Source organism: Nipponia nippon, unplaced genomic scaffold (assembly GCF_047370975.1).
Source record: "Nipponia nippon isolate SJK-2023a ecotype South Korea unplaced genomic scaffold, ASM4737097v1 scaffold_23, whole genome shotgun sequence".
Taxonomy (NCBI): Eukaryota; Metazoa; Chordata; class Aves; order Pelecaniformes; family Threskiornithidae; genus Nipponia; species Nipponia nippon.
The window spans coordinates 5297625-5325124 of NW_028262340.1; the positions used below are offsets into that span (position 1 = coordinate 5297625).

Sequence of the window (27500 nt, forward strand, 5' to 3'; positions counted from 1 at the left end):
GCCCGGGCCGCGCCGGGACCAGCCGAGCCGGGACCAGCCGAGCCCAACCGAGCCGCTCCGGTACCGACCGGGCCGGGAGCAGCCGGGCCGGGCCGTCGGGGAGCCGCCCGGCAGCGGCCGGAGGATGTAGGCGGCGGGAGGCGGGTAAGAGCGGCGGGGGCCGCGGGCTGCGGACGCGGGGGGGGCCGGTGCCGCCGTGGGACATCGCCGGGCGGGCGGGGGGGCCCGGTCCCGGGGGATCCGCGGGGCCCGGGATGGGGGGGGGAGGGCTCTCCCCGACGGAGCGCCGGGGCAGTGCGGGACAGGGCCCGGGGGGACGGGACGGGGCGGGACGGGACGGGACGTGTCGCCCGGGGACCCATCCATCGCCGGCGAGCGGGTGCTGGGGGCGAGCCGGGGGGAGGTGGCAAGATGGCTGGGGGCATCGCACCGGCAGCGCGGCGCTCAGCTCAGCCAGCGCTGATCCGGGTCGGGATACCCCGGGGGCTGCGGGAGAAGGGGCGCGGGCATCCCCCATCTCCCGGCGCGGGAGGCGTTGGGGAGGGGGCTCTCAGCCTCTCCAGCCTCCCCCCGGCAGGCGACACCAGCCATCCTGGTGCTCTCCTGCTGCAGAGGGCTCGGGCCAGGGCTGGGCAGGCCCAGGACCCCTCCCCAGCCCGGTGGTCTCCCCTCTCGCCAGCCTGCGAGGCAGGGAGGGTTGGTGCTGGGTGCGGGAGCCATGTCCCGGCCGGGCCGGTGTGGGTCCGGGGCTGCCAGCGGGTGCTGGGAGCTGGCACAGAGCACAAGCCGAACGGTGACTCTCACCGTGCATCCAGGCTCCGTGGTACAGCCCAGCCTGGCAGGCAAGCAGAGCTTTCCGGGGCCTGGGTCTGGGTGTCTCTCTCCTCTCGTCACCTTCCTTCTCCCGGATGGTTGGGTTGTGTTGGAGGAGCCAGTCCAGTCCCTCCAGCCCGTGCCAAACCTGCAGAGCAAGTTGGCGCTGGGACCGCTTGTCTCTCTCCATCCCGTGACATCCAGCCCTGCACGTCGCTTCCCTCAGGGGCGCAGGGCCGCGCTGCCCACAGAGGGTCTCTGCCTGTTCCCCAGGCCAGGCACCAAGCCCCGAGCGGGCAGGAGGGGACAGAGCCGGGCTGTTGGGTGCCAGCTGCCCCCATGGGAGTCGGGGCTGGGAGCAGGCAGCCTCCCTTGGTGTAAATCAGGGCAGGATCTGGCCAGCAGTGCAGATTCTCCTTTAGGAAATGGATGTCATTTCCCGTCTATCTTGGTTCCTCTCCTCCATGCTTCCACTGTCCTCCCGCACGCGTCCGTGGTTCCCAGCCCTCGAGGACCCTGTCTGCTGGGGGATGGAGCAGGGGGACAGCCACCCGGAGACAGGCACAGCCGCACTTGGGAGGCTGGAAGGAGGCACGTCAGCCCTTTCAAAGCATTTATTGAAGCGCCGGCAGGGCCGGGAGAGAAAAATTAGCCATCAAAGTGACCATGGAGCATCTGAGTTGGAGGGTTCCCTCCTGGCTGCGGGGGTGGCAAGAGCAGTGGCGCAGGGCAGCGGAGGCCTGAGCCGTGTTTGGAGCTGCCTTGGGTGTTTTTACCCCACTGAGCCCAGGCACCAGGATGGGCTCTGGGCATCCCTGCTGCGGGGAGCGGGGTGACACAACCATGACGTCCCCATCCAGCCTGGGTGAGTTGGTGCTGAGCCCTCGGTGCCCAAATCTTCCTCCTGAGTGCCAGGACTTGTGGCATGTGGGCTGGAGAAGGCAGCGCAGGCTGGAGGAGCAGCACCAGCAGCAGCCTGGGCAGGGCGCAGGGAGGGAGCAGAGGGCGGTGGGGAGCCCAGGTTGGGGGTACCTGGGGGGGCCCTTCCTTCAGCCTCCCCATCGTGAGCTCAGGGCAGAGCTGTGCTGGGACATGTGGGACACAGCGCCCGCACAGGAGGCACGAGGCTGGTGGCTGCACTGGTGCGTAGGTCTCCACGGGTCTGCCCACCTGCGAGGGCAGGATCCGGCCCCACTCTGGGGTCTCCTGCCCAGGTGGTGCTGCTGCGGCTGGGGCTGGGGCTCCAGATCCAGGTTTTGCAGACGCTTGTGTCTCTCTGACAAGCTGATCTGAAACCCTGGATCCCACCCAGCCAGAAATTTGGATCTGGAGCCAAAGGTGACTCTTGGCCCTTACTGCCATCACGGGCAAAGCTAAGATCTGGATCTGAGTGGTGACATGAGGAGCCTGGATCCGGCTCAGGAGCCGAATGTGTGGCTTGTGCTCCTTCTGCCCATCAAATTGGATTTCCTGAAATAGCCTGTTGAAGACCAGAGCCCGGCAGGGACCAAATGACAGGTCACCAGGGGTGTGGAAGCACCACCACGATCCTGGCTGCCTGCTTCAAGACGTTGGCAGCCAGCAATAATAGTAATATACGGTGCCATTGCTGGGAGAGCGCAGCGCCGGAGAGCTAAGAATAGCAGGCGAGACGTGCTGGCAGCCGTGGGACTCACGGGGAGGGCCGGGGGCCTGGGGCACACGGTTGGATGTGTCCTGGGGGACATCCTGGTGATGGAGTGGATGGAGGTGGCTGCCTGCCTTCCTCACGGGGGCAGGACATCCCGCGGTGCAGGTGGCACGGGGCATGGTGGGTGCCAGCGGCAGGCAAAGGGATGGGGAGGTGCAGAGCAGTGCCTGGTGCTGCCAATCCTGCGTAGTGCCCTTCAACGTGGCCTCGGGGCTCTGCTGTCCTGGAGAGCCAGGGGTGAAGCCTGCGCTGCCAAAGTGCTCCATGGCCTTGGGATCGTGGCCGTCTTGATGGCCCATGATGCCCGGTCCCCCTGTGAGCGGCAGCACAGGGGGGGGCACCCCAGGATGAAGGAGGGGGCCAGACTCTGAGCGCAGCACCCCATGCTCGCCTCCCCTCTGCCAGGGAGGATGGAGCCCCTTCTGCTCCCCCTGCCCTGCCCAGCGCCCTGGGGCCATTCGGTGTCGGCCCTGGGGGGACAGAGGAGGCACGACCGCCATGGGCACACGAGCCGAGCCGCGGGCAGGCCGGGCTGCTCTCTGCCAGCCACGGTGGCAGCACGTGGCAGCAGAGCAAGTGCCCATCAGATTAAGGAGAATTAATTTGTACTTTCCCCGTTTCCACGGGGCCGGGGGTGCTGCAGGTGCCCGGTGTCCCTTTCCCGTGAGCAGCTGTGCTCCCGCAGGTCCCATGTCAGCACCGCTGCAACCTGCCCTCAATCCTAATTAGATTTTCCACGTGTCCCCCCCTCAGCTCACTCCTCCCCAAATGCTGGAGCGGGAAGGAGCCATGACATGGTTTCTAATCAGCTTCTGAATTCAGATTTCTCTTGGCTGTCGTTGGAGGAGGCTTTGCACAGCCTTTGTCTGGTGCTGCCCGAGCAGGGTGCTGCTCTGCGGTTCATCTCGAGGCCGCGGATGCAGGCGATGCCGGTGCCCCAGGGAGCAAGCGGCTCAGCGCTGCGCACGGAGGCAGCCAAGAGACCCTACAGAAACACAGCGCTGTTTGGAGCCCAGCGCTTGCAAGAGCATCACCAGCACCCACAGACCCTGCCACATGTGGCTGGGTGGGAGCCAAAGCAGGCGGCCTCCTTGCTGCAACCCGGGGCCGGCAGGTGCTGGGGCTGCCACACGGTGCGGTGGTGCTGTGCCGGCTGCTCCTGGCAAGCACCGAGCACCACTGCTGCTGTTTTCCTGGGGCTCATTCTGCGTTGCTCCCGGGGGGCTGGGCAGCTGGTGCGGGAGCTGGGCACCGTGCCCCACGTGCCTGTCCTGGCGCGGCTCCACTGCGGCCGGTGCATTGCTGGGTTTGGCTCCTTCCCCGGCACCTGGACCTCGTCGGCAGCAAGTTGTGGCTCTGAGCGAAGCCAGGGGATGCAAACACTTCGCAGCACTGCCAAGCCCCAATTAATAGCCTGTGAATCATGATGCCATTGGAAGAGCAGATGTTTGCGGCGTGGTTGCCAGCGCTCGGCGTTTCACTGGGGGTCTGTTTGGCCTTAAACCGGCAGCTTCGGGTGGCAGGCGGTGGTAGGAGCCGTGCTGCCTGCCTGGCCTTCTCCCCTGGCGGGGCTGGGAGCCGTTCGGGCTGGGAATTAGCTGAAGTTTTTGGTGGGCAGAGCGGAGCAGCAGAACAGCCTGTCTGTGGGCGTGTGGGGGTGCCGCTTCGGAGCGAGAGGACTGCGAAAGCTGAAGGTACCGAATCCCGGCATGATGCCCAGTGGGAGACCTGCCGGTGTCCCATCCCTGGCGCTGTGGCCTCGGCCCGGGGCACCTCCTGTCTCCCCAAGGGGCTGGAGGGGCTGTGGTGGGACTGGGCACCCCGTGCCCCTCAGTTTGGGGATGGTGAACTGGTTGTTACTGGGGAAAAGCTGCATGTCTTGGATGTGGCTGTTTCTGCTGTGGTGCAGCTTGGCCGCGGTGTCCCTATCCGGCGGGTCGGGGCAAGACCCCATGGTGGTTGATGCACCCCGGGTTGGTGCTGTTGGTGCAGACGAGCCGAGGGATGGTCTCGGTGTTTCATGTCACGACATGCGTCTGTTCCGGGCTCCCCCGGGCCCTCTCTGGGTTGGGGGGAGTTGGGGATAGCCCTGTGCCGGAGGAGCCGCGGCGGGTGCCAGCGGGTGTCGGGTGTGGGCGTGTGGGGGGCTGGCGGGGGCGAGGGCTGTGCGCGGGTGCCTGCGGGGTGCAGAGGAGCGTGTGGGCGGGGGGGCGTGGGGACGCTGCGGGTGGGAGCAGCGGGGGTGCGGGGTGCACAGCACTGCAGCGGTGCAGGAACAGCTGGGTGCGTGGGGCCGTCCAGGTGCACAGGGATGCAGCGGTGTGGAGTGGCCGCGTGTCCGTCCGGGTGTGAGGGGCCGCGTGTCCCTCCGTCCGCGCACGTGGCGATGCAGCGGGGTGGCGCGTGCGGGGTGCTGCGTGGGTGCGCGGGTGCTGCTGGCGTGGGCAGCCCCTTCCCGGGGGTGCGTGGCCGTGCGCGGGTGTGGCCGGAGCGCGCCGGGGAGAGCGCGTGGGTGTGTCCCAAACGCGTGGGGGCGCCGGCTCCGCCACCGCCTCTCGCCAGCTGGAAGGCGCCGGTGTCGGCCCAGGAGCTGGGAGCGTGGCCACCACCGTCCTGCCGTGGGTGGCTGTGACCTCGGGGACGATCTCTGGCTGGGTCGGTGGCCGCTCGCTGCGCGGCCTGGCCGCGGCATGGGCAGCCCGCAGGGATTTCGCAGGAAGAGAGCGAATCCAGCCGCCGTGCCGCTTCCGTCCTCCGGCTTCTGCCGAGCCCAGATGGGCAACTTCATGGCTTAGCGGTGGCGGCAGGGTGAGTGGGGCGGCGGGGGAAGGAGAAGGGGCTGCTGGGCGGGAGGGGAGCGGGCCTGGTTCCATGCAGGGGGGTCCATGCCTCACAGAGCCCCTCTCCCGGGAGAGCCCCGCGTTCTGCCCAGCGGTGCTGGTGCAGCGGGTGCACTGGGTGGGGGGAGCCGAGTCCCCCCAGCCCGGGCAGAGCGGGAGCCCCCCAGGCAGCCCGCAGCCCCGTGGAGCCGCTCCTAACCCTTTCCTGGCCGAGTCCTCTTCCCTGGCAGCCACCTCCTCGTCTCGGTGTGCAGCGTATGGCTCCAGGCCAGCCCTTGCCCAGACAAGCCTCGGCACAGCCTTGAAGCTCTCCCAGCCGGGATGGGGAGCTCCCAGCCCAGAGGTCTCTCCTCCCTTTCCCTGCAGCCCTGTGCTGGGCTGGGGGCTGCGTCTGCTGGGGCTGGGGGCTGCGCATGTTGGGGCAGGGGGCTGTATGCACTGGGGCTGTGCACACCGCTGGTGGCAGCCCGGGCTGTGCCTGAGCTGAGCTCACCCTTGGGGACATGGTGCGCTCAGCCCTGGGGACGCGGTGGGCTCAGTGCGGGCGTTTGCTCAGGATGAGGGAGGTGAGACCCCATTGCTCCAGGCCCAGCTCTGCACGGGGCCATGCTGCGCTTGCTGTCCCCGAGCCGTGCAGCACTGGGGTCCATGGCCGGTTGCGGGGGTGAGGAGGGAGTGGGTTGTGTGCGGGGGAGGCTTTGCTGCATGCTCAGAGCTGGGGGGACATGCTGGCCTTGCCCGAGCCCCCCATGGGGTGGGTGTTCATTTGCCTGCCCGTTGCGTTCCAGAGAGCAGAGCCGGGAGCAGAGTGCTGGGGCAGCCAGGCCGAGTGTGTCCTGGCAGCGTGGGGCGCGGGGCAGGGCTGCAGCTCCATGTGCGCGAGGGACGGCGTCCTCTCTGCGGTTTCTGTGTGTTGGCCCATGGATGGAGCCGGGGAGCCCCGGGTCTGCCTGCCTGCCAGACGGCCCCGCTGCCGGGGAGCGGCACAGCCGGTGCCGACATCTGTGCTTCGAGCCCTGCCTGTCTTTGGTTCGCTCCTTGGCACAGTCACAGTGGCAGTCAGGTTCCTCCGTACCTCTCCATGGTTTTCCCCCACCACCTTGCCTCTCCATGAGATGACCCTGTGTTCTCCGGTGTGTTTTCTTGGAGGGGAAACTGAGGCAGGAGGGAGGGAAGTAACAGAGCCCTCTCCCAATCCCCATCATCCTCAGGCTCGATCCCACGCCTCACCCTGGCTTGTTTTTCCCTGCCAAGTGATGCCAAGAGCCGGGGGGAAGCAAGGGCATCCCGGGACACAGCTCCCGGCCGTGTCTGCCCGGGGCCCTGGAGCCGCCCGGCTCCTCCTGCCGCCGCCTGGCGCGTCCCTGGCCTGGGGCTGCGAGAGGGGCTGGTGGCGGGGCCGCGGGGCGGCGGTGGTGGCCACGGTGGCTGTGGCAGTGGTGGCCGTGGTGGCCGTGGCGGTGGTGGCCATAGTGGCTATGGCTGTGGCCGTAGCGGCGGGCGGGCGCTGTCCGCGGTGCTGATCGCCCCACGCTGCGTGACCGGAGGGGAGAAGCGGCGGCGAGTCCCGACCCCTCGGTCCCCCCCGGGGCCGCCGATGGGTGCGCTGGGGCTCGGGGTCCCCCCGCTCCCCTGCGGACCCCCCGGCCTGCCCCTGGCCTTTGATGTGCGGCAGCTCCAGACAGGGCTGGCGGGCCGGGCAGGCAACCCAGGGCCGTGCCCGCCGCCCCACGCCCTGCCTGCCGGGCCGGGCACGGCTGCCCGCCGCCGGGCGCTGCTGGCTGCCCCGCCGCGCAGGTCGGACCGGGACCGGGCGCCGCGAGTCGGGCTGGAGAGGAGGGTAAAGCAGGGCACCTGGGGACATGGGCCACCAAGGCTCCATCACGCCCTGCTGGGTGTGGGACAGGCCCGAGAGGTGCTGCCAGCTCTGCTCGGTGCACCCAGACGGGCGCAGGGTGGCCGACGCGGCGTGCCCGGGGCAGGACTGCGGGCTGGGGACCCTGCGCCCACCTTGGCTCCCCGGAGCCGTGTCCCCGACCACGGTGCCGGTATCAGTGCTCCCAGAACAAAATGTCAAACCATGCAAATGAGGCTGCGGGAGCGGCTGATTGAAGGGCCCTGCCCCGCCTCGGAATTGCAATCAAATATGCAAATGGCTCCTGAGGAGGCTAGTGAAGGCTATTAATAGCGGGGGATGAGGCTGTGAAAAAGCATGGCATTCTTTCAGAGGATGAGGCTGGGGGCTGAGCTGGCTCTGCCTGTCCCTCTGCCCTGCAAGTGCCAATGCCTCAGACGGGGTGGCGGGTGCTCCCTGCGGGGAGCCCATGGACACCAGGTATCGCTTTGGCCACCGTGACCCTTTGCAGGGCGGGTGCTGCCCGTGTGCCTGTGCTCCAGCCTGGCGTTCAGTACAAATGGTGTGTGTCTCCGTGCCAAACAGCTGGGAAACCCCGCGGGGACGTTGCATTCGTTGCAAACGCTGGGCTGAGATTTTCCCCTTGGGGAATCTAACCTCAAACAAGGAGGAATTAGGTACCCAGGGGGACCCGGGCACTGCTAGGGGGGTTTACTGTGGCTCAGTCTGGCGGGGGGAGCTTGGCCTAAAGCAGGCATCACCGTTTCGGTGTAGGGAGGGAGGAGAGGGCTGGGGAGGGCTCCTCCTGGCCCCCCATCCTTCACCCTCCTCTTTCATCCCCTTCTCTCTCCTGGCTTCCTTCCGTTGCTGTCGAGGCAGAGGACATCCCTCTCCTGCCAGCTCCAGTGCGAGCACGAGGTGGGTTCCCACTGTGGCACTGGTGGGGACTGTGCTGTCCCCGGTGCCTCAGCCGGCGCGGGGGGCTCGGTGTGCTTGGGCCCCCGCCGCAGCCTCTCTGCTCCGTCTCGCGGGTTTTGAGAGCTGGGAACCACCTGACCTTTTTAGAAAATTGTGGAAGTAAGGCTGCAGAGAACAGTAACTAATTATTTAAAATCTGAAACTGGAATAATTAGCCCAATTAACAGTCTCAGGTGACATCTTATCCCATCTGATAACGGTCTGAGGAAGAGCAAAATTAATTAACCTGTCAGCCTGACATTTGTAGGTCACCGCCGCTCCTCACACCCGTCCGGGCGGGAGCAGGAGTGGTTCAGGGGTGCCTGTCCTGCTTGGTGCGAGGGGTCTGTGTCTTTTGGGGGTCTCTGTGCAGGGAGCGGGGCTGCGGGTGAACCCAGGTGCCAGCCAAGGGGGATGGATTGGGGGCTGGCAAGTGGGGGGAGAGGGTGCCATGGTCTGAGGCCGGGGTGATGGGCAGGGGGATGGGGCTCGGTGTCCTCTGGGAATGCTACCAGCGCAGGTTCGTTAGTGAGGCGGCAGCTGTAGGCCTTTAAGGTTGCTGTGGAAACGGTGGTGCTCGTTACCGGGAGGAGCCTCACGCTTTCCAGGCAGGGCCCCCCCATCGCTGCAGAAGGGGAACCCCCACCCCGGACACCTGGGACTGCAGAGACCCCCGTGTCTGGGGAGGGACACGGCGAGGGCACGGCTGTGCACACGCCGGCGGGTGGCATTGGGTGCACAGCTCCCCGTGGGCCAGGCCCCCTCCCTGCCCGCTCCAGCACAGATCCCCCCAGCCCCAGCTTGTCCTTGGCATGGCCGGTGGTGCCGGACAGGGCTGCAGATGCATGCACACGCAGGGACACACATGCACACGCATGCATTCCTGCACAGCGCGGGGTGCCAGCGTGCACACCAACCCAGGCAGCGCAGCTGTGCCCCCACAGCCCCTCGGGACCCTGTCCTCGCACCTCCGCCGGCACGTGGCCGTGCACGCTGCCAGCACGGGAGCGTCCACGTGTGCACGTGTACCCGCCTGCGCCCCAGCCTGGCACCGGGACCGCGCTGCCATCCTGTCTGCCCTCCCCGGCGCAGGGCCCACGGGGTGCAGAGCGTGTAAAGGCAGAGCCCCCGGCCACAGCCCTGTGGGCGGCTCGGTGAGGCCTCAGTGCTGCTCTCAGCTCTTGGAGTTTTAATGAGGTAAATCGTATAAAAAGCTTCATTTGCCCTAAATGCCCATCCCTGCGTGAAGCCGCTGCGGCGCAGCCCGGGCCCACCCCGGGAGCAGGGCAGGGGGCTGCGGGGCTGGGCACACGCTCCCGGGCTGGGCACGTGGTAGCGGCAGGAGGAGGAGAACGAAGGCGTTTTAGCACATTTGCAATCATTTCCCTCCTCCCCCCCAAGTTTACAGCTTACCTCAGCGGCTTATCAGCCTCCAATCTCATTAAATCAGGCAAATTGTAGCATCTGATATTTTATGGAGATTAAGGTGTGCGCCCAGACTCTATAATTATCGGCAAAGATGTATTTACAATACCTTGTTGCTAGTAAACAAAAAATAACTTCAGATCAAAGCGCTTTTACAGGGAAATAAATCTGCCGATAGAGCCCCGCTGCGGCGCACAGCAGGGAGACGTCGGCACTGCCCAGGGTGGGTGGGCATCGCGGGGGGACGCGCGGGGGGCGGTTCGGGGATGTCCCTGGTCCCACGTGGCCACTGCAGGTCCCATGTGCCAGAGCCACCCATGTGCCCTGTGCCAGGGTCTGCATTGCTGGCATCTCCCCCGGGTGCCCACCCACGCCGATAGCCATGGCTCCACCAGGGTTTTCCACCCTGGAGACCTCCCCGCGCCCTTGCTGACACAGGACCGGGATTTATTGGCACAAGCGTGCGAGCGGCGGCAGTAGCACCTTGCCCCTCGATTTTTCACCGCGGTGGGAGCGCTGCGGATTACCGATGCGGTGACACTGGTTTATTGCTGCCTGAAGTGGATTTATCCGTGCAGTGGGGCCCGGGCTCGCTGCTGGTGTAAATCACCGCAGCGTGGCTGGCACAAGCCCAAGCATGGTGGCTGCCTCCCGCCAGGCCAGGGTGTTCCAGCCTCCTTAGGGGTTTTCGTGGCCGGGCTCCCCGTGGGACTGTGCGCTGCACACCCCAGCTCAGCTGCCCGGCAGCAGGCATGGCCGTCCCTTCTCCATCTCCCTCTCCTGCCCACTGAAACAAGAATAAAATGGTGATAATGCTGCAGACGTCCTCTGGAAAGGGCTCTGAGGCAGATGAAAAGCCCTACTTAAGAGTGAGGCCATTATTATTAATAACTCAGAGTGAGGCTGTAAATTCAGCCGACACAGCTATTACTGGAAATGAACCTGCTCCCGTGACAGATCCAGGGCTGCCCGGGCATGGGATGGAGACGGGGACAGGGATGGGGACAGGAGAGCGGGGCCGGGCGGCCATGCAGCTGCTGGCTGGGTTGTGCCCACAGCCATTGGGGCAGCATGGCTGGCGGGGGCAAAACCTCTTGGCAGACATCAGCTCTGTCTCGGCTCACTGGGACGATTTCTTGGCTTTTTCTGGGAAGGTCGGAGGTGTGAGGGAGGCGACCCGGAGCACGAGTCTCCCCCAGCAGGAAAGGAGGTGGCTGAGGTTTGCAACAAGGCTGAGGCCTGGCTGAAGCTCAGGACAGGGGTGACGCAGGCTGTGAGGAGCGTGGCAGGGGCTGGCGCCGGGGCTGGCGCCAGGGCTGGGCATGGACAGAAGGGCCGCAGTGCCGCAGCCGGCCTGGGGCTGGGCTGGGCAGGACCTGCTGTGACCATTCTGGCGCGGCTGACTGTGTCCATCTGGGGAGCATCCATGGGGATATTACACCTTGGCAAAGGTTATATTAAAGTAAAAATAACCCGGTGCCATTTGTCGCCCGGCGCCTGCAGCCAGGTCAGCAAAAGGCGAAGAGCTGCCGTGGCTCCTGCTCTATCGGGCTAAATTCACCTCTGGCATTGCCACCCCACGAGCGGTGCAGCTGGGGCAGCCCTGGGGCTGGTGGGGTGCGGGTACCCAGGATGGCAGAGCTGGGGGCAGGGGGTCCTGTGGGGGTGTGGGGTGCCGGGGCTGCGGCCATGGGCTCGTGGTGCTGCCTGCGCCCAGCTCAGGAGCTTCTGCGGGGGAACGAGCTTTGATATAAATACCTTTTTGCTCAGCACACGACCTACTTTCCAGACAATGCCATTAGCCTCCCGACTCCCTCATTCATCTTCCGCCATCCTCCTCCAGCCCGCCCCAGCGCTGCACGCGTGGCCGTGGTGCGGCGAGGCAGGATGGGCACCTGGCTCAGTGGCACCATGGAGACCCCTGTGCTGGGACTCAGGGCCAGCCAGCAGCCCCGTCCCCATGGCTGGCGGGGGGCTCTTGCTGCCTGGTCCTTGCCCCTGCTCTGGCCTTGCGGGGGGTGGCTGGGTCCCCTTTGGGGTTTCTGCACCCTATCTTGGAGGGTGCTCAGCTCCGTCATCCCTTCCCACTACCCCTAGCCCTGTTCCCTGGCACGGTCTGTGCCCTGGCTGGCAAACAGCCTTGTCCAGGGACAGCCTTGTTGTGGACATCCTCATCGGGGCAGGGGTGAGCGCGGTGAAGCAGGCAGCAGCCAAGTGCTGGCTCTGGGCTGGCCCGTGGGCAGTGTGTGGGGGCCAGGGCCCCTCCTGAGCCCCCCCGGAGCATCCCTGGCGCTGGGGCCATGCATGTGGTTCATCCGGGGACGATCCCGTGGGAGCTCCCATGTGGCAGCAGAGGCTGTGCGGCACAGTTGGCAGCCGGTGAGCGGCTGGTGGGATTAGGAGCAGGTTGAGCAGAGGGTGCCTGGTCCCACCGGCCCCCGCTGACAGCCCTGGCATTGGTCTTCCTCTGAGAGCTGGAAACACTTCCCTGGGAGGCAGGGTGGCCCCTGGGCCTGCCGCTTGCACACCTCCACGTGCAACTGGGGCCGAGCCCCTGCCTCCCCTGCAGCTAAAATTAAATATTCAATTTGTATTGCTGGTAAATCCTGTAAATCTCTTTTATCTCTAAGCTCTTGTAGCAGGAATATTGGTGGTGTAATCTCTGTGGGGGCCCGTCCCGCCGCCCTTTGCAGCTCCCCAGCTCGGACCACACTCCCCTTTCCCCATGTCTCCCTGTGGGACACTTTGGAGGCTGGTGGCAGAGCGGGACCCCAGTGCCCATGGCAGAGCACCCTGCGGCAGAGCACCCCATGGCACCGACCCTGCCTGTGCTGCCCGCTGCAGGGGCAAGAGCATGTGCTGTCCCAGCACTGTGTGTGATGGGGATGCCGGTGCCTGGGTGACTGACGTGGTCCCGACAGAGAGTCCCCCATCCCCACCGTGGCCCCGGCTCACCAGCTGCATACCCCCCCTCGCTCTGCCCCCACGCTGGGCCTACACTAAGAGCATTGTGCAGAATTATGTATTTAAATATTTAGGTTTTCATCAGCTTTGCAAATTAAGCCCATCCATTAACGCGGCAGTTTGGGTACTCCGCTGGTGAGCTGGGCTGTGCAGTGCCCTGCGCTCGCTGTGCCCATCCCAGCCCTGGCTCCAAGGGGCCCTAGGGGTGGGATGCAGCCTGGGAATGGGGCATGGTGGTCCGGAGCATCCCTCCTGGTGTAGAGGCTCTGCTTCCTCGCCATTTCCAAGTCCTGCTTGCTGGAAACCGTGGCCCCTGTGGCCCTGCTGCAGGAAGAGCCATGGGACGGGATGGTGTTGCAAAAGGAACTGGTTGGGATGGGTGTTATTTGAGGTCGGAGCAGAGGGTGCCACATGCCAGGGAAAGCAGGGCGTGGAGAAATGCCAGTGGCAGGTGAGAGCCCTGGTACAGCTGAGTGCTCGGCGGGAGCGGAGCTGGGGATGGAAGGGCCAGCCCGCCCAGGGACTCGGTGGGGACAAGCAGGGGACGGCCAGAGATCGTCACCACTGCTGTGCTCGGCGCTAACGCTGTGCCACCTCGAGCTCACCAAAGCAGCTTTGGAGTGATCCCCGGCTTAAGTCATTACACTCTGTGGCCGGGGAGATAAGTGGCTTTTTAAGCCCAGGCAGCACGGCCCATCCTGCCAATGGAGCGGGCTGCGTGCGGGTGGGGAAGGTGAAATGGCACAGCCCGGGGGGGTGGGTGGGGAAAGGGCGTTCATCCAGCACCCATGGCCCCCAGATGGCTTGGAAAGGTTCCTCCAGTGGGGCAGGTCTAACTCCTGGGGGATGCCCAGAGCCCACTGCCCCTGCTTGTCGCTTCCCTTTGCTGCAGGTGAACATGGGGCGCGTTGGTCTCGCGTTGGCTCTCCGTCCCGCTGGGCTCCCCAGGGTCACCTGCACGTCCCCCCTTTCCACCAAGCGCTGGAGGGGCACCGGGGGAGTGTGCCAGCTGCTGCTGGCCCTAGGCAGCACGGGCAGATGTTGAGTGCGTCCATGGGAGGGAAGCTGTCCATGGGCATAACTGGTGATGGGTGCTCATCCGTGCGGTGCAGCGCCCATGAGCCCTGTGCCAGCTGGCGTGGGCTGGGGTCCCCCGGGGTCCTGCCTGGCCTGGGGGTCCCTCCAGGGTGGTCTCCCGACTCAGTTGGCTGCGCTCCTGCTGCTCTGTCTATGGGGTCCCACCTCTGGCAACTGGCTCCCCATGTGCCATGTCCCAGCTCCCGTGGGCAGGATGAGCATTGCTGCGGGGCTGAGCGGGCTGGAGGTGCCTGTGGCTTGGGACAGCTCACCCCTGCCAGCCCTGCCTCTGCCCATGCCCGCCTGGGAACGCTGGCGCAGCCCCTTCCCTGGGCCACCTCTTTCCTTCTCAGCCAGCTTCTTTGTGGGCTCTGGCCCCTGGCCCTGGCCGCTCCCCGCTTGTACAGGGCTTTTGAAGAAGTGGCTCTTCTGCCAAGATCCAGGTTTGGGCTTTGCAGGGATGGAGCGCCAGGCTCCCTTCTCCACTGGCTTTGCCCTGGCAGCCCCAGGGTGCTCTGGCTCCCTTGCATGCCCCAGCACAGGAGCGTGGCTCTTGCCCCGGGGGAATCAGCTCCACGAACCAGGCTGTCCAGGCTGCATGTGCTGTGCAGGGCTGGGGGTCCCACTCTGCTGGGAGGCACCTGCGTTGCGGCGGGGAGTCCCGGTGCTGGCGGCCGTGCCGGGATCCCTGGCAGCTGGGGCGCGTCATGGCCGTATTTCCTCGCTCTGCTCCAGGAGTAATTGCTCAGATGGGGACTTGGGGCAACTCCCATCCCTCTCCCCGCATGGTAATGAGTCAAGAAGACTCAAAGACAAATGGCTCATTAAGAAGCAGTGCTGCATTGCAGGATTTTTCATCCCACCAACCGCTGCATCAGCAGAGGCAGCACCTCTCGCGCTTGCTCTCCCCAGCCCTGGAGAAGGAGCTGTCAGGCAGCCGGTGCCGGTGCCAAAATTAATCATGTGCTTAATAACCTGCCCCTCCCGTCGAACGGCCTGTCCTCAGCCTCCCTGCACGCTGAGTGGGGCGGCAGCGCTGGGCTCGAGCCCTGGGGCACCGTGGGTTTGGTGATCGGGAAGCGCCTGCGCTCGGCGAGGGGGGATGTGCTGGGGCAGGGCTGAGCCGGGGGAGATGCCCCGCGGCATTGGGGTGCCAGGGCCCCCCAGCCCAGCTCCATCAGGGCGCCGGCCGGCCGTGCTGAGCAGCACGATGCTGCTGGCCCTTCTCGGTGGCCTCGGTAAACACTTCTTGCTCCACTCACATTTGCAATTCTTCAGCTGGTATTTGTCCTTCATGACTTTTTAAAAATCTCACCTCATCCCTTATTTACAGTGGCGGCCAGTTGGTTCCTGCCCCTCACAACCCTCCCCGGGCAGTGCCCGCCTGCTGCCCGCTTGGTTTCCTTTCCTGAACAGATTTGATTTCCTGATTGCGTTGAGCACGTTTGCTGTGATCTTTGTACCTGCTCACTCCCCGTCCCCATCCCCTGGCCAGCCCTTACCTACCGGGGTGGTGAACCTCTCCTAATGACACTCTTCCCTGCCTGACACCACTAACAAACTGTCGGTGAGCTGCTTTCAGCTACTTCAACTTTCAAGAAAATAATGACTCGATGCAGATTTATGTACTAAATCAGGTGATGTCTTACTAAGCCCCCCTTTTTTTTTCCAGGCTGAGTAAATTTTACTAATACAGCCTAATAAACAGAGCAATTAGCAATGAAATAAAATGTTTGCTATCTACAATCCTCCTCGCTTACAATGAGTTGGGAGAAAGTAAATAGATTAAAAGCATGGTGGAAACGACCTGGCGATATTCCATATTTATTTTCTTCTGATGACCGTAGATCAAATTTGCTCAGCTCCTGAGTGGGAAGACCACTTTATTTTTTTTTTTTTCCAGGCTCCAGCTTGCGCGTGGCGCTGGGCACTCACACTGCGTGTTTGTTCTCTCCTGCTTTCATCCCCAGCCATAAAGATCCCCAGCAGGACCTGCGCTGGCAAAACCTCGCGCTAATTTGCAAAGCAGAATGGGCCGAGCTCGCGCCTCTGCCGGGCCAGCAGCTGGAAAAAATCCCTTTGCTCACGCTGGAAAGCCGGGGTGGCGGGAGGAGGCTTTGTGGAGCATATGGCTGGATCTGGAGCAAATCAAAGTCAATGGCGAGGCGGCCGCTGGGCCAGCTCTGGCACCCGCTGGCAGAGAATTGCATAAGAGGATGGCGCTGGGGATGGTTTTGGGGCTAAGCTGGGCGAAACACGTGTCCGTGGCTGTGCGGAGCCATCCCCGTCGCTGCCGGTGCAGGCAGCGCTGCCTACGGGGTGGCCTCGGGGGAGGAGGGAAGGCTGAGCTGCTAAAAAAATACATGGGGAGTGGGATCAGGCTGTTTTTGGGGAGGAACACCCTTGCTCTTCCTCTCCGGGCTTCATCCCCCTTGTGTCGCTCCCCCAGAGCCTGCTTCCCCCTGGGAGACCCAGCGCGGAGGAGCCGCCACTGGCCGGGCCATGAGGACAGCATCCCCCTGAACGCCGGGCGGTAAGTGCCACCGACGGGCTTCGCTGGGACCCCGGCACACGCTGCCCGTGGCGGGGGCTGCTTGGGAAGGGCAGGGGGCCGGGACCCCCTGGGCAACCCTGGCTCTTGGGGTTTGACCTAGAAATCTTGGAAAACCCAGCTTTGCCCTGTGCCAGGGCATTTCGCTGGGAAGCAGAACTGCCTCTGCCAAGTGCCCCTATGGGAAATTAAGTGGGGGGCGCTGAATTTCGGTGTGGCCCGCAGTGCCAGGGGCTATGGGCCCCTCTCCTCCCTGCGCTCACCCTTGCGGCGGGGAGACGCGGTGGGAGCAGACGTCAGAGGGAAGGTGGTGGTGGGGGAATCGCCGGTGGGAGTTTCTCCAGGCTTTGGATGCAATAAAGGCAAGAAGTGAGTTATTTGTAATGGTAATTATACTCTTCCAGTTTATCCTAGCACATAATTGTGTGGGCGGTAGGTTCCACTGGTGGTAATTACCCTGGTGTTAAATGGCACAAAATTCAGCCAGGCTGGGTTTTTCCCCTCCTTTTTGAGTCTGCAGTTTGGTGGCACAAATCCCCTCCTTCCCGAGGGCTGCGCAGCGTGAGCAGCCTTCAGCGGGACGCAGCTCCGGCTCTCCGCCACGGCCGTCTGCCCATGAGCCGCACTTCGGCCGGCTCCCCCTGCCCCGTGTGGCAGCCTCCTGCCTGCGCTGCCCACCCTGGGCCGGGGAGAGGAGCGGGCTCGGTGGCTTCTCCTGCCCTCTATATGTGGCCATCCCCGCCAGGACATGGGGACGGGGACCCTGGGCCATGCTGCCTGTGTTGAGACGCACAGGATTGCTCCCGACCCCTTCCCTGTCCCCAGGGGGACCGGCTGGTCCCTGGCCAGGGCACAGGCGCCTGCGTGGCTTTGGTGAACTGGTACTGGCTGGGACATGGCATCCTTCACCATGGCACGTCCCCATCCTCCACCACGGCGTGTCCCCATCCTCTGCCCCATCCCGCTGCTCCGCCGCTGCCTGCGGCTGTGGGAGAGCTGCGGTGCTGCCTCGCCAGCGCGGCGGCGGGGCCCAGCTTTGTTTAATTCCTGTGCCTGCCGAGCACAAAAGCCCGCTGGGCTCGTGGTGACGGGCTGCTCAGCTATTTTGACTCCTTCTTCCCGCTGCAGTGGCAATATTTGGATCAGCTGAGAGCTTCCCTCCCCGAGCAGGAGATGATAGCTCAGCCCGCGGAGGCAGAGCCTGGGCTGGGAGCCCGTCTGACTGTCTGTCCATCCTGCTGCTGATTGCTCGTTCAATCCCGGGGCAGGGGAGGCGGCCCTCTCCCACACTGCTGTGCCCGCTCCTCGTAGCAGCTCTCCCAGGAGGGGAGAGGCATTTCTTTTTGTAACAGGCTGCACCATCCTTTGGTTAAGATGCAGCAATTAGGGAGCCTCGTTAGAGCAGGAGTGAGATTGTGAGGGCAGGGGGGTGAGGCGCAGGACCGAGCCATCCAGCCTTGAAGCCGGGAAGGAAGGCGGCGGCGGAGGCTTATTAGGGCAGACGCGTTCCCCGGGCGCTGCCGCGGCCCCGTCTGCCGCTCGCCGCCAACGCGCGCATCGCTGCCCGCCCCCACACTCCTGGGGGGCCTCCAGCCCCTCTCCCCTCCTGAGGCTCCTCGGGGCGCGTGGGCCCTCCCTCCCCACGCATCCCCGGTCCCCTGCTGTCCCTTGTTTCCAATCTCCTCGTGTCTGATGGACCCCATGTGCCGCAGGGACTGTCCCATGGTCACCTTTCCCTGCAGCCAGTCTCAGAGACGGGCTGCTCACAGCACTCTGCCCAAATATGATAACAAGAGCATTAACGATGCCTGTTAATTAGCTGAGCTACACTGGAGAATAAGTAATTTCCTCATTTACAGTCATACCAAAGGCAGAGCCTTTGAGGGACTGTAAGGAAGACAAATCTCCATGGGTGCATGCAGCTCCGACGTCCCAGCGGACGTCGTGGGGCTCAGCCTGGCTTGATGCCATCCATCCTCCTGGTTCTGTGCTGGGGATGCCCCACATGCAGCATAGCCATCTCCACTCCTTGGCCCTCCATCCGTGGGGGCTGGCAGGGCCGTGGGGGCCGGCGGGGCGGCCGGTCGTGGGTCTCCACCCGCAGTCGGGCATCGTGGCTGGGGCTGTGTGGGTAGGATGGGCTGGATGGAGACATCAGAGCACGGCCCCCCCGCGCCCCGCGGCAGCTCATTAACGGCTCTGTGAATCGCAACGGCTGAAAAACTCAGCCAGAACCGTTTTCCTAATGGAGAAACACTTCATAATATTTGGTGTCTGAGAAGAAAACAAGTTTCTGATGATGGCAGCATGTCCTCCCTTGCCGTCTGCAGACCCCGCGCTGCCTGCATTGCTGCCTGCGGTGCCTTCTCCTTCTCGCTCCCCACTTGGTGCTGCCCCCTCCAAGCAGCTGAGCCAGGGTGACCCCGGGTGCCCGGCCCCGGCACCGTGCCCCCCTCGCCCCATGGATAGCTGGGTTTCTGGCACTCCAGCCCTGGCTTCACAGGGGCTCAGCTGGGGCTGGATCCTGCCCTGGGAGCTTCCCAGCCCTCTCAGTCGGTTCCCGCGGGACAGCCCCAGCTTTTCAGTGGTGGTGGGGTGTAGAGGGGAACATGACACTGTGCCTGTCCCTGTCCCTGCAGATGAGCCCGCAGGGACAACCCTGCAAGATGCCGAGGCTATGGGGTGGGTGCTGACACCATGAAGGGCTACCATGGGGAGCGTAGCCAGGTACAACCCTCCTCCGGCCACCGCTGCCGCTGCATCCCAGAGGACTGCGAGCATCCTGCCAACTACGTCCAGCACGGCCCCGAGGGCCGGCCACTGTACCTCCTCAGTCCCAGCGAGCCGTGTTCTCTGGAGCATCCTTACTGCCCGGTGCGGAGCCCTGGCGCGGCCAGCGAGTGCCCGGGCGGGCCCCTGAGCGAGCCGCCCTCCACCAGCGCCAGCAGCACCTTCCCAAGGATGCACCACGCGCAGCAGCCCTACGACTCCTGTGACGAATGCATGGCGACCGCCCACCCTGCCAGCAAGATCAACCGCCTGCCCCCCACGCTGCTGGACCAGTTCGAGAAGCAGCTGCCGCTGCACCACGACGGCTTCCACACGCTGCAGTACCCACGGGCCGGCGGCGCCGAGCCCCGCAGCGAGAGCCCCAGCCGCATCCGTCACCTCGTCCACTCTGTCCAGAAGCTCTTCGCCAAGTCCCACTCCCTGGAGGCGCCGACCAAGCGGGACTACAACGGTGCCAAGATGGACGGCCGCGGGGACGGCTACCACCACCACCACCACCACCACCATCACCACCACCAGTCCCGCCACGGCAAGCGCAGCAAGAGCAAGGACCGCAAGGTGGACTCCCGGCACCGGTCCAAGATGATGGGCTGGTGGAGCTCCGACGATAACCTGGACAGCGACAGCAGCTACATGGTGTCCGGCCGGCACGCCACCGACCAGGGCACCCAGTACTGTGTGGACGCTCCCGAAAGTGCCTTCAGAGACTTGACCTTGAAGAGTCTAAAGGGCGGCGGGGAAGGAAAATGCCTGGCCTGTGCCGGCATGTCCATGTCTCTGGACGGCCAGACGCTCAAGAGGAGCGCCTGGCACACCATGACCGTCAGCCAGGCCCGCGAAGCCTACCCCAGCGCCGGCGGCACCGAGAAGTCCTTGATGCTTCAGGAAGCAAAGGCCAAAGACCGAGCATACCAGTACCTGCAGGTGAGGGGCCAGGCAGGGTGAGGGGCTGCCACCCACGGACCGCAGCCAGCGATGCCGTGGGGCAAGCCGGGGCTGGGACCCTCCATCCCAGCAGCCGAGGGTGCTGTGGGGATGCTCCAGCTCTGCTCCATGTCCCCAGCGCCTGCCCCCTGTGCCCCGGGGTCCCACGCTTGTCCCTGCTGTCCCCTCACCAGCAGCGCAAAGCCCCATCTGCCGCCTCCTGCCCTGTGCCTGCTGGATTTGGGGTCAGACCGGCTCTGGCAGTTTGGGGCTGCCGGTGGCCCCACGCCTGCTCCCTCTTCGCGGCTTTTATCCCGCTTGTGCCTGGCTGGGTGCCACCGCCTGCCTCGTCACCGGGCTCCCTTCTAGGTCACCCCCCTTCCAATTAAAAACTAATTAACTCTTCTCTCCCTTTCCTGGGGGAAGGAGACAGGGAGTGGCAATGCTGCGCTGGCTAGGGGCGGGGGGCGGCCGGGGCCCCTCTCCGCCAGCAGTGGGGGCATCACGGCAGGGTGCTGTCCCCACCGCCCTCCCTGTGGGGCCCAGGGGACACCGTCCCCCTGCTGCAGCCTGGTAAGGACCCCGTGGTGTTGGCGTCAGCAGCGTGTGGCGGGACCGGCGGCCGCTACGTCAGCCGGGTGGCTGCGCTGGCATGGGTGGGATTTGGCCCAGCCGTGCCTGCCGGGGGGGCTGTGAGGTGGGAGCGGCTGTGCTGCCCTGCGTTTTGGGAACAGCCCCGCATGGGGCATGGGGAGCTGTGGCTGTTAGGAGGGATCAGCTCTCCTGGATTTAGGGGCTTTCCCAGGGGTCAGAGCCCCCAGGGTCTGTCCCTGCAGCTCTGGGGTGCCGTGGGGAGGGCAGGGTACCCATGCCAGCATGTGCACCAGCCTTGGGCTGTGCACACATGCTGGATTTGGGCCATGCATGCACGCCAGGCTCGGGCTGGCATGTGCCGTGTGGCAGGCGCAGGGCTTGGCTCTGCGTCCCGACCCGGCCTCTGCGTCCTCCTACGCTTGCCTCCTGCCCCAGGTGCCACAGGACGAGTGGAGAGGGTACCCAGCGGTGGGCAAAGACGGGGAGATCCCCTGCCGGCGGATGCGCAGCGGCAGCTACATCAAGGCCATGGGTGATGAGGACAGCGCCGACTCAGATGCCAGCGCCAAAGTATCGCCCAGGGCGGCCACGCGGCGAGACAGCTACCGCCGGTCCTCCAGCGCCGACCAGGCCAGGACCAAGTAAGGGCTGTCGCCTCCCGGCCCTGTCTCAGCACCGGGGGCGGCAGCGGGGCTGCGGGCTGGGGCTCCCCGGGAGCAGTAGCTGCCCTTGGCGGGCACCGGGGGGGACATGGCTGCACTGGGCTTCAGGTGGGACCTGCTGCTGCAGCCGTGAGCAAAGGCTGGGGAGGAGAGGCACGTTCAAAAGGAGATGACTGGGATGTGACACAGTCCTGGTGGGTGACAGGCTGGCTCCTCGTCCCCAGCCCTGCTGTGTACCCCTCTGGTGGCCCCGCACCGCTGGGGGACAGGTCCGTACCCCCAGGACAGCCTTTCGGCGCAGTTAGGAGCAGGGACAGTGGTGGCGGCCAGCGGAACCATCGCTGCAGCTGCGTTTCCAAATGCTCTGCTTGAATGTGTTGCTTTTGGTGCGATCCCTTCTATTCCCACTGTCTCTCATTAGGTTTGCAAGTAGGCACTATTCTGATTCATATATCTGTAACTGTCCCAGCTGCTGCACGCCACCGCGAATGCTCCCACGGGGACAGGGCTACGGGCGTTCCTTCACCACCGGCCAGGTAGGGTCCCATGTCATGGGCAGGTTGGGGCAGGGGGGGCGGCGGATGCTCCTCTGAGCATCTCGTGCCCCGCTCGGTCCCAGCTGGCTGCCCCCAGCCTCACTCACCACTCTCCCCAGATCAACGATGAGCTCAACCACCAGTTCGAGGCCGTCTGCGAGTCGGTTTTTGGCGAGGTGGAGTCGCAGGCCGTGGAGGCGCTGGACCTGCCCGGCTGCTTCCGCATGCGGAGCCACAGCTACCTGCGGGCCATCCAGGCGGGCTGCTCCCAGGACGACGACTGCCTCTCGCTCTTCTCCATGTCGGCCCCCGCCGGACCGCCCATCACCAGCAGCATCCTGAAGCCCAGCACTTGTGAGTCCCAGGGGGTGGTGGGGGCTCGGCCACGCAAGGGACCCCCGCGTCTCCCCATCTTCTCGCCCGGGCACCTGCCAAGGGCTGCTGCTGCCCCCCCTCCTGCCCCTGGCCCCGTGCAGCCCCCGGCACAGGGCGTGAGCAACCTGCTCAGGGCATGAGCATCCCGGTCAGGGGGCTGCTCTGTGCCCCCAGCGCCCATCTGCCATTCCCTCCTTCCCTCCGTTTCTTTCTCCATCTCTGCCCCTTGCTGGGTGCTGCAGCAACTTGGCCACCCTGCGTCTGGGGTGGTTTCTGATCCTTTTCAGGGGATAAACCAGCCAAACAGCCCCTCTGAGCTCCAGTCCGGATCTCAGCCGGATGAGGTGCAAACCCTCGGGGATCACGAGTCCCGTGCTGTGGGAGGGGGCGGGCACTGTTCCCCTGGGGCCCCCATTTGCGGCGGGAAATGAGCAAGTGTCTGTGTTTTCACGCGCCTTTTCATCCTGCGCCTCTCCCACAACAGCCTTCAGTTACAGAAAAGCTCCACCTCCCATCCCTCCAGGAACCAAAGCCAAACCCCTCATCTCCGTCACGGCGCAGAGCAGCACTGAGTCCACCCATGAGAGCTACCTGCCCGGCGAGGTCGCCCGCAGCCCCGCCTGGTCCAAAGACGCCGCGGCCCGTTGCAACTCAGCCGAGAGCCTGGAGAGCTCCAAGGTGACGGCCGTGGCCCTCAACCTGCCTCCGGTCCAGCCCCGCTCTGCTCCCAAGCCCTCCACACTCATCATCAAGGCCATCCCTGGCCGGGAGGAGCTGAGGAGTTTGGCTCGGCAACGGAAGTGGCGACCCTCCATCGGCGTCCAGGTGGGCTTCGCTCCTCCCTGTAGTCCGCTGTCTGAGCGGTGTGGGTGATGCTGAGCCTCTGCGCTGCATCTTGGGGCCATCCTCCAGCGCTCTCCTTCTGCCCCTCGGCAGGTCGAGGCCATCTCTGACTCGGACACGGAGAGCCGGAGCCAGAGGGAGTTCCACTCCATCGGGGTGCAGGTGGAGGAGGACAAAAGGTACTGGGCTGGGCTGAGACCTGCCACGCTCGCTGCACTGGGGGACTGGGTCTGCCTGGGGCTCCCTGAGCTGCTCTGCAGCATCTTTTCCCTCTCTCCTCCAGCTGAGACCCTCCCTGTCCTGGGCCAGCTGCCCACACCTGGGGCAGGATCTGGCCTTCCCTTTGCTCTCACACCTTGCTGCTGCAAAGGGACTGCCCGTGGAAGGGGCTTCCCTGCTCCCACCCTGTACTCGGGTCTCCTTCACTGGGGCTCAGCCCTGGGGTTTGAACCCAGCCCAGGTGCAGATAAAACCTTTGGGCTTTTCTGCAACAACACATGATGTTTTGGCTGGGGTGGGAGTGCCGTGTGCTGGGACCTGCACAGCCCACAGGAAGGGAGCTCCAGCAACGTGCCCACGCAGCCCCAGTGCATGCTCCTCTCCATCCTCGGTCCATCGCTGGTAGCCATGGAAACGGGCTAAGAGCAGAGGAGATGAGGGACCGGTGGGTTGCGGCTGCTCAGGGCTGTCCCTGTGGCCCTGAATGCTTGGGGGTCCAGACTGGTGTCCCCAGCCCCATCCTGCCTGCGGGCACCCCTCGCCCTGCCCGTGATGGCGCCCAGCGAGGGGATGGGGCAGCAGGGCTGTCCTCGCTGGCTGTGAGGGTCCCCATGCGCTCTCGCTCTCTCCAGGCGAGCGCGCTTCAAGCGCTCCAACAGCGTGACAGCGGGCGTGCAGGCAGACCTGGAGCTGGAGGGCTTTGCCGGCCTGGCCGTGGCCACCGAGGACAAAGCCCTGCAGTTTGGGCGCCCCTTCCAGCGGCACTCCTCGGAGCCTGAGTCTGGCCGGCAGTACGCGGTGTACAAGACGGTGCACACGCAGGGGCAGTGGGCATACCGGGAGGACTACCAGCTGCAGTATGACACGGTGGAGGTGCCCCGGCGGGATGCTTGGATGGAGCGGGGCTCCCGCAGCCTCCCCGACTCTGGCCGTGCCTCCCCCTGCCACCGCGATGGGGAATGGTTCATCAAACTGCTGCAGGCAGAGGTGGAGAAGATGGAGGGCTGGTGCCAGCAGATGGAGAGGGAGGCTGAGGACTACGACCTGCCAGAGGAGAGTGAGTCGGGGGGATTTGTGGGGTCAAGAGGGACTGGGGGTCCCATGGGTCTGGGGGGCACAGCCACAGTCCTGTAGTGCTTCCACCTTGGGACCACCTTGGAGCATCTCCCCTGCCAAGGCTAAAGGGGTTGGGTGGGGGCAAGAAACACTGGGAAACCCTCTGGGACTAGCGGGGTCCAGAGGAGGGAGGAGACCTCATGCAGGTTGGGGGATCTGAGCTGTCCTGCTGCTCCCGAGGGGGTGCAGATCCCCGCCGTGCAGGGGAGAGGCTCCGTGCCCCGCGGGAGCACTGACCGTCTGCTTTCCCCCCACCAGTCCTGGAGAAGATCCGGAGCGCCGTGGGCAGCGCCCAGCTCCTCATGTCCCAGAAGGTGCAGCAGTTTTACCGCCTCTGCCAGCAGAACATGGTGAGTGCCGGGCAGCAGTGCCATGGGGTCAGCCATGGCGGGCAGGGAGTCTCATACCCTTAACCGGTGGAAAAGGGACTTTGTGGGGGTGGGATGGCCATGTGGCCAGCAGAGCCAATGTCCCACAGGTGGACTTGGCTGACACTCTGTCCCTCTGTCCCCGCAGGATCCCAACGCATTCCCTGTGCCCACCTTCCAAGACCTGGCCGGCTTCTGGGACCTCCTGCAGCTCTCCATTGAGGACGTCAGCATGAAGTTCGCAGAGCTCCAGCAGCTCAAGGCCAATGGGTGGAAGATCGTGGAGCCCAAGGTAAGGGCTGGGCTGCTGGCACTTGTCCCCTGTCACCTCTCTGTCCCTCCTCCCCAAGCACTTCTGTGCCCAAACTGCCGCTGCTGGGCTGTCGGCGGTGACTGCTTTTAGCAAACACTTGAAAAACAAAGATCTGGGAAAAATGAGGCTAAAGAAGGGGCTGTTCCCCCGGCGCAGTCTCACAGGCGGCTTGCTGGGTGTTTCTGGACAGCGCTGCCTGCAAAGGGCCGGGCAGGGTCTCGGCACAGGCAGGGGCAGCACGCTGTGGGCACCTTCATGCCCACACAGACAGACAAAGGGATGCTCAGCCCTGCCTCGCAACTCAGTGCGGTGCAGGAGGGGTGTGGGGCTGTCTCGCCATGGCTTTGGCTTTGCCACCTGCGTCAGCGCCATGCACAGAAGTGCACGTGTCCCGCACGCCCACTGGCTGTGCCGAGCCCACCAGGATGCCCATTCCCTGGAGGTCCTGGCCCCGTGCTTGCCCTGAAGCCCCCGTTGTCTGTGCAGGAGGAGAAGAAGGTGCCTCCCCCGATACCAAAGAAGCCGCCGCGCTCCAAAGTGCACCCGGTGAAGGAGCGCTCCCTGGACTCGGTGGACCGGCAGCGGCAGGAGGCCCGCAAGCGGCTCCTGGCAGCCAAGCGAGCTGCCTCCTTCCGCCAGAGCTCGGCCACCGAGAGCGCAGACAGCATCGAGATCTACATCCCCGAGGCGCAGACCCGGCTGTGACCGCAGCCTCCGCTTTTCTACCCGGACTGGACGGCGCGGCCGTAGCTCACTGTGATGGGGGGCCGCAGGGACACCCTGGGGCAGCTCTTGGCCCCACTCACAGCTTCTCTCTTTTCTATCTTAGACCTTTCGTGGATCTGATGGCGGGTGAACGCAAGCCCGGTTCTGCCCCGTCCCGTTGCCCCCCTGCCCGCATGCCCCTGCCAGCCTCTCCTGGGGTCCGGGGCTCCCCCTCCCTCTGCCCTCCCTGGGGCCGTGTCCCAGCTCTCTGTCCCCTTCCCACCTCCCCAGCCCTTCTGCACCCCCCGCAGCCTGCATCCCAACCGAAAGAGAGGTGACCCTCAGCCCCCGGCCCCGCCAGGCTGGAGGGGAGGGGGCTGCAGGCAGGCCCCCCGCCTCTCTGTACTCAGTGCAATCCCCCAGCGCGTGGCAGGCATGGGACCCCAGCCCCTGCCCGGCCGGAGCCCCCCCAGCCCCGCTCCCCGGCCCTGCCGGCACAAGGCTTTGGGACACGGCGGGGACAAGGGGCTCCACCGCGCTGCCCCCGCCTGCCTCTGGCTCAGGTGCCATGGGGGACCCAGGGCTCCTTCCCCTATATACATATATAAATATAACCTGAGGAATAAACCAGAAACTACACGTGACCAGCGCTGTGTTCTGGCTGGTGGGACGGACCAGAGCAGCACAAACCCCCAGTCACGGTGAGCCGCCCCGCTCTTCCCTTGCACGGAGCATCTCAATGCGCTTCTCCCCATCCCACTCAGCCCTCCTTCCCCATCAGTCTGTCCCTCCATCCGTCCGTCCTTCCCTCCTGCCATCCTGGAGTCTGGGAGCACCTCTGCAGCATGGCACTAGCTGGGGACGGGGGATACGGTCCCCCCTGTGCCTCACCACCGGTGGGAACCGCTTCGCTAGTGTGCGAGCGAGGTGGTAGTGGTGGGGAGACCTGCCCACAGCCCCTTTGCACCCACAGTGCCAGGGACCACAGCGGCTCTGCCCCGGGCCGGGCTCGGTGCCGGTAGGTGGGATGGGAGCATGGACATGGCTGGCAGCTGTCCCTTGAGTGCAGGGCTGCTAGAGATCACCCCGGGGGGTCACCCCTTCTCCCCAAGCTCCCAAGGCCCTGTGGGGATGGGACATCCCAGGACGGGGCTGTCGTGCACCTGGTGTCCCGCGGGGCCAAGGGACACCCCGGGATGCTGCTGCTCCCAGTTTCCCCATCGCTGCGCACAGACCCGGGAGCAGGGTGGGGGTCCCCAAAGGTCCCCTCCAGGGCAGAGCAGTGTGGCGGGGCAGGAGGCTGCATCTACCCTGTCCCTGTTCCCATCCCTGGTCCCTCTCCAAGCATCTTGTCCCCCCCAGTGTCCCTTTTGGTGGCAGAAGGGGGGAGGACCCCATCCCTGTCCCCCACCCTGCCACGCCAGCAGCATCACCAGCCCCCCCCCAGGCAGGGCCAGTGGGTGCTGCGGTAGCTCCCGAAATCCAGGGCCAAACGTTGCCCAGGGCCCTTGGGCAGGGCAGCGGGGTCAGAGGCAGCTGGGGAGACCCAGCTCGTGCCCCCCATGTAGCAGGGGGGGCCGGGGCCGAGCAGGGGGTCCCTTGCCGGGGTCCCTCGCCGGGGGTCCCTCACCCCGGGGGTCTGTTGGTGCTAAACACCTCCGGGACGGCAGCGCCTGCTCAGCCACCCAAAGCCCTCTCCCACCCCGCTCCCCCCCCGCACCCCAGATTTAGGGACGCGCCTGGGAAGGGCCCCTCGGCCCCCGCCCCGGCCAGCGCCGTGCAGTGACCGTGACACGTGGCTCCCTTTTTATTGTAACGAACCGCCGCAATTAATAAAGACGACTTTGGTTACTCCGGGCCAGCAGCCACCTCCCCGTGGGGAC

At 65.2% G+C, this 27500-nt stretch overlaps 1 protein-coding gene across 3 annotated transcripts; it reads left to right on the plus strand.

The window, feature by feature from the left end:
• Positions 1–27438, plus strand: DLGAP3 (DLG associated protein 3). 3 transcript variants are annotated; one of them, XM_087761026.1, is made up of 12 exons: positions 1–144; positions 16071–16154; positions 18812–19886; positions 20916–21121; positions 21564–21678; positions 21798–22032; positions 22538–22878; positions 22990–23075; positions 23748–24172; positions 24490–24581; positions 24748–24891; positions 25399–27438. In XM_087761026.1, exons 3-12 carry the CDS (start codon positions 18870–18872, stop codon positions 25615–25617), a joined length of 2880 nt encoding a protein of 959 aa, XP_087617152.1. In that variant the 5' UTR covers positions 1–144; positions 16071–16154; positions 18812–18869; the 3' UTR covers positions 25618–27438. The 3 variants fall into 3 exon arrangements, with proteins under 3 accessions (XP_087617152.1, XP_087617154.1, XP_087617153.1); XM_087761028.1 differs by having other exon boundaries at positions 21612–21678; XM_087761027.1 differs by lacking the exon at positions 1–144 and adding an exon at positions 5038–5311.
• Positions 27439–27500: the final 62 nt, after the last annotated feature.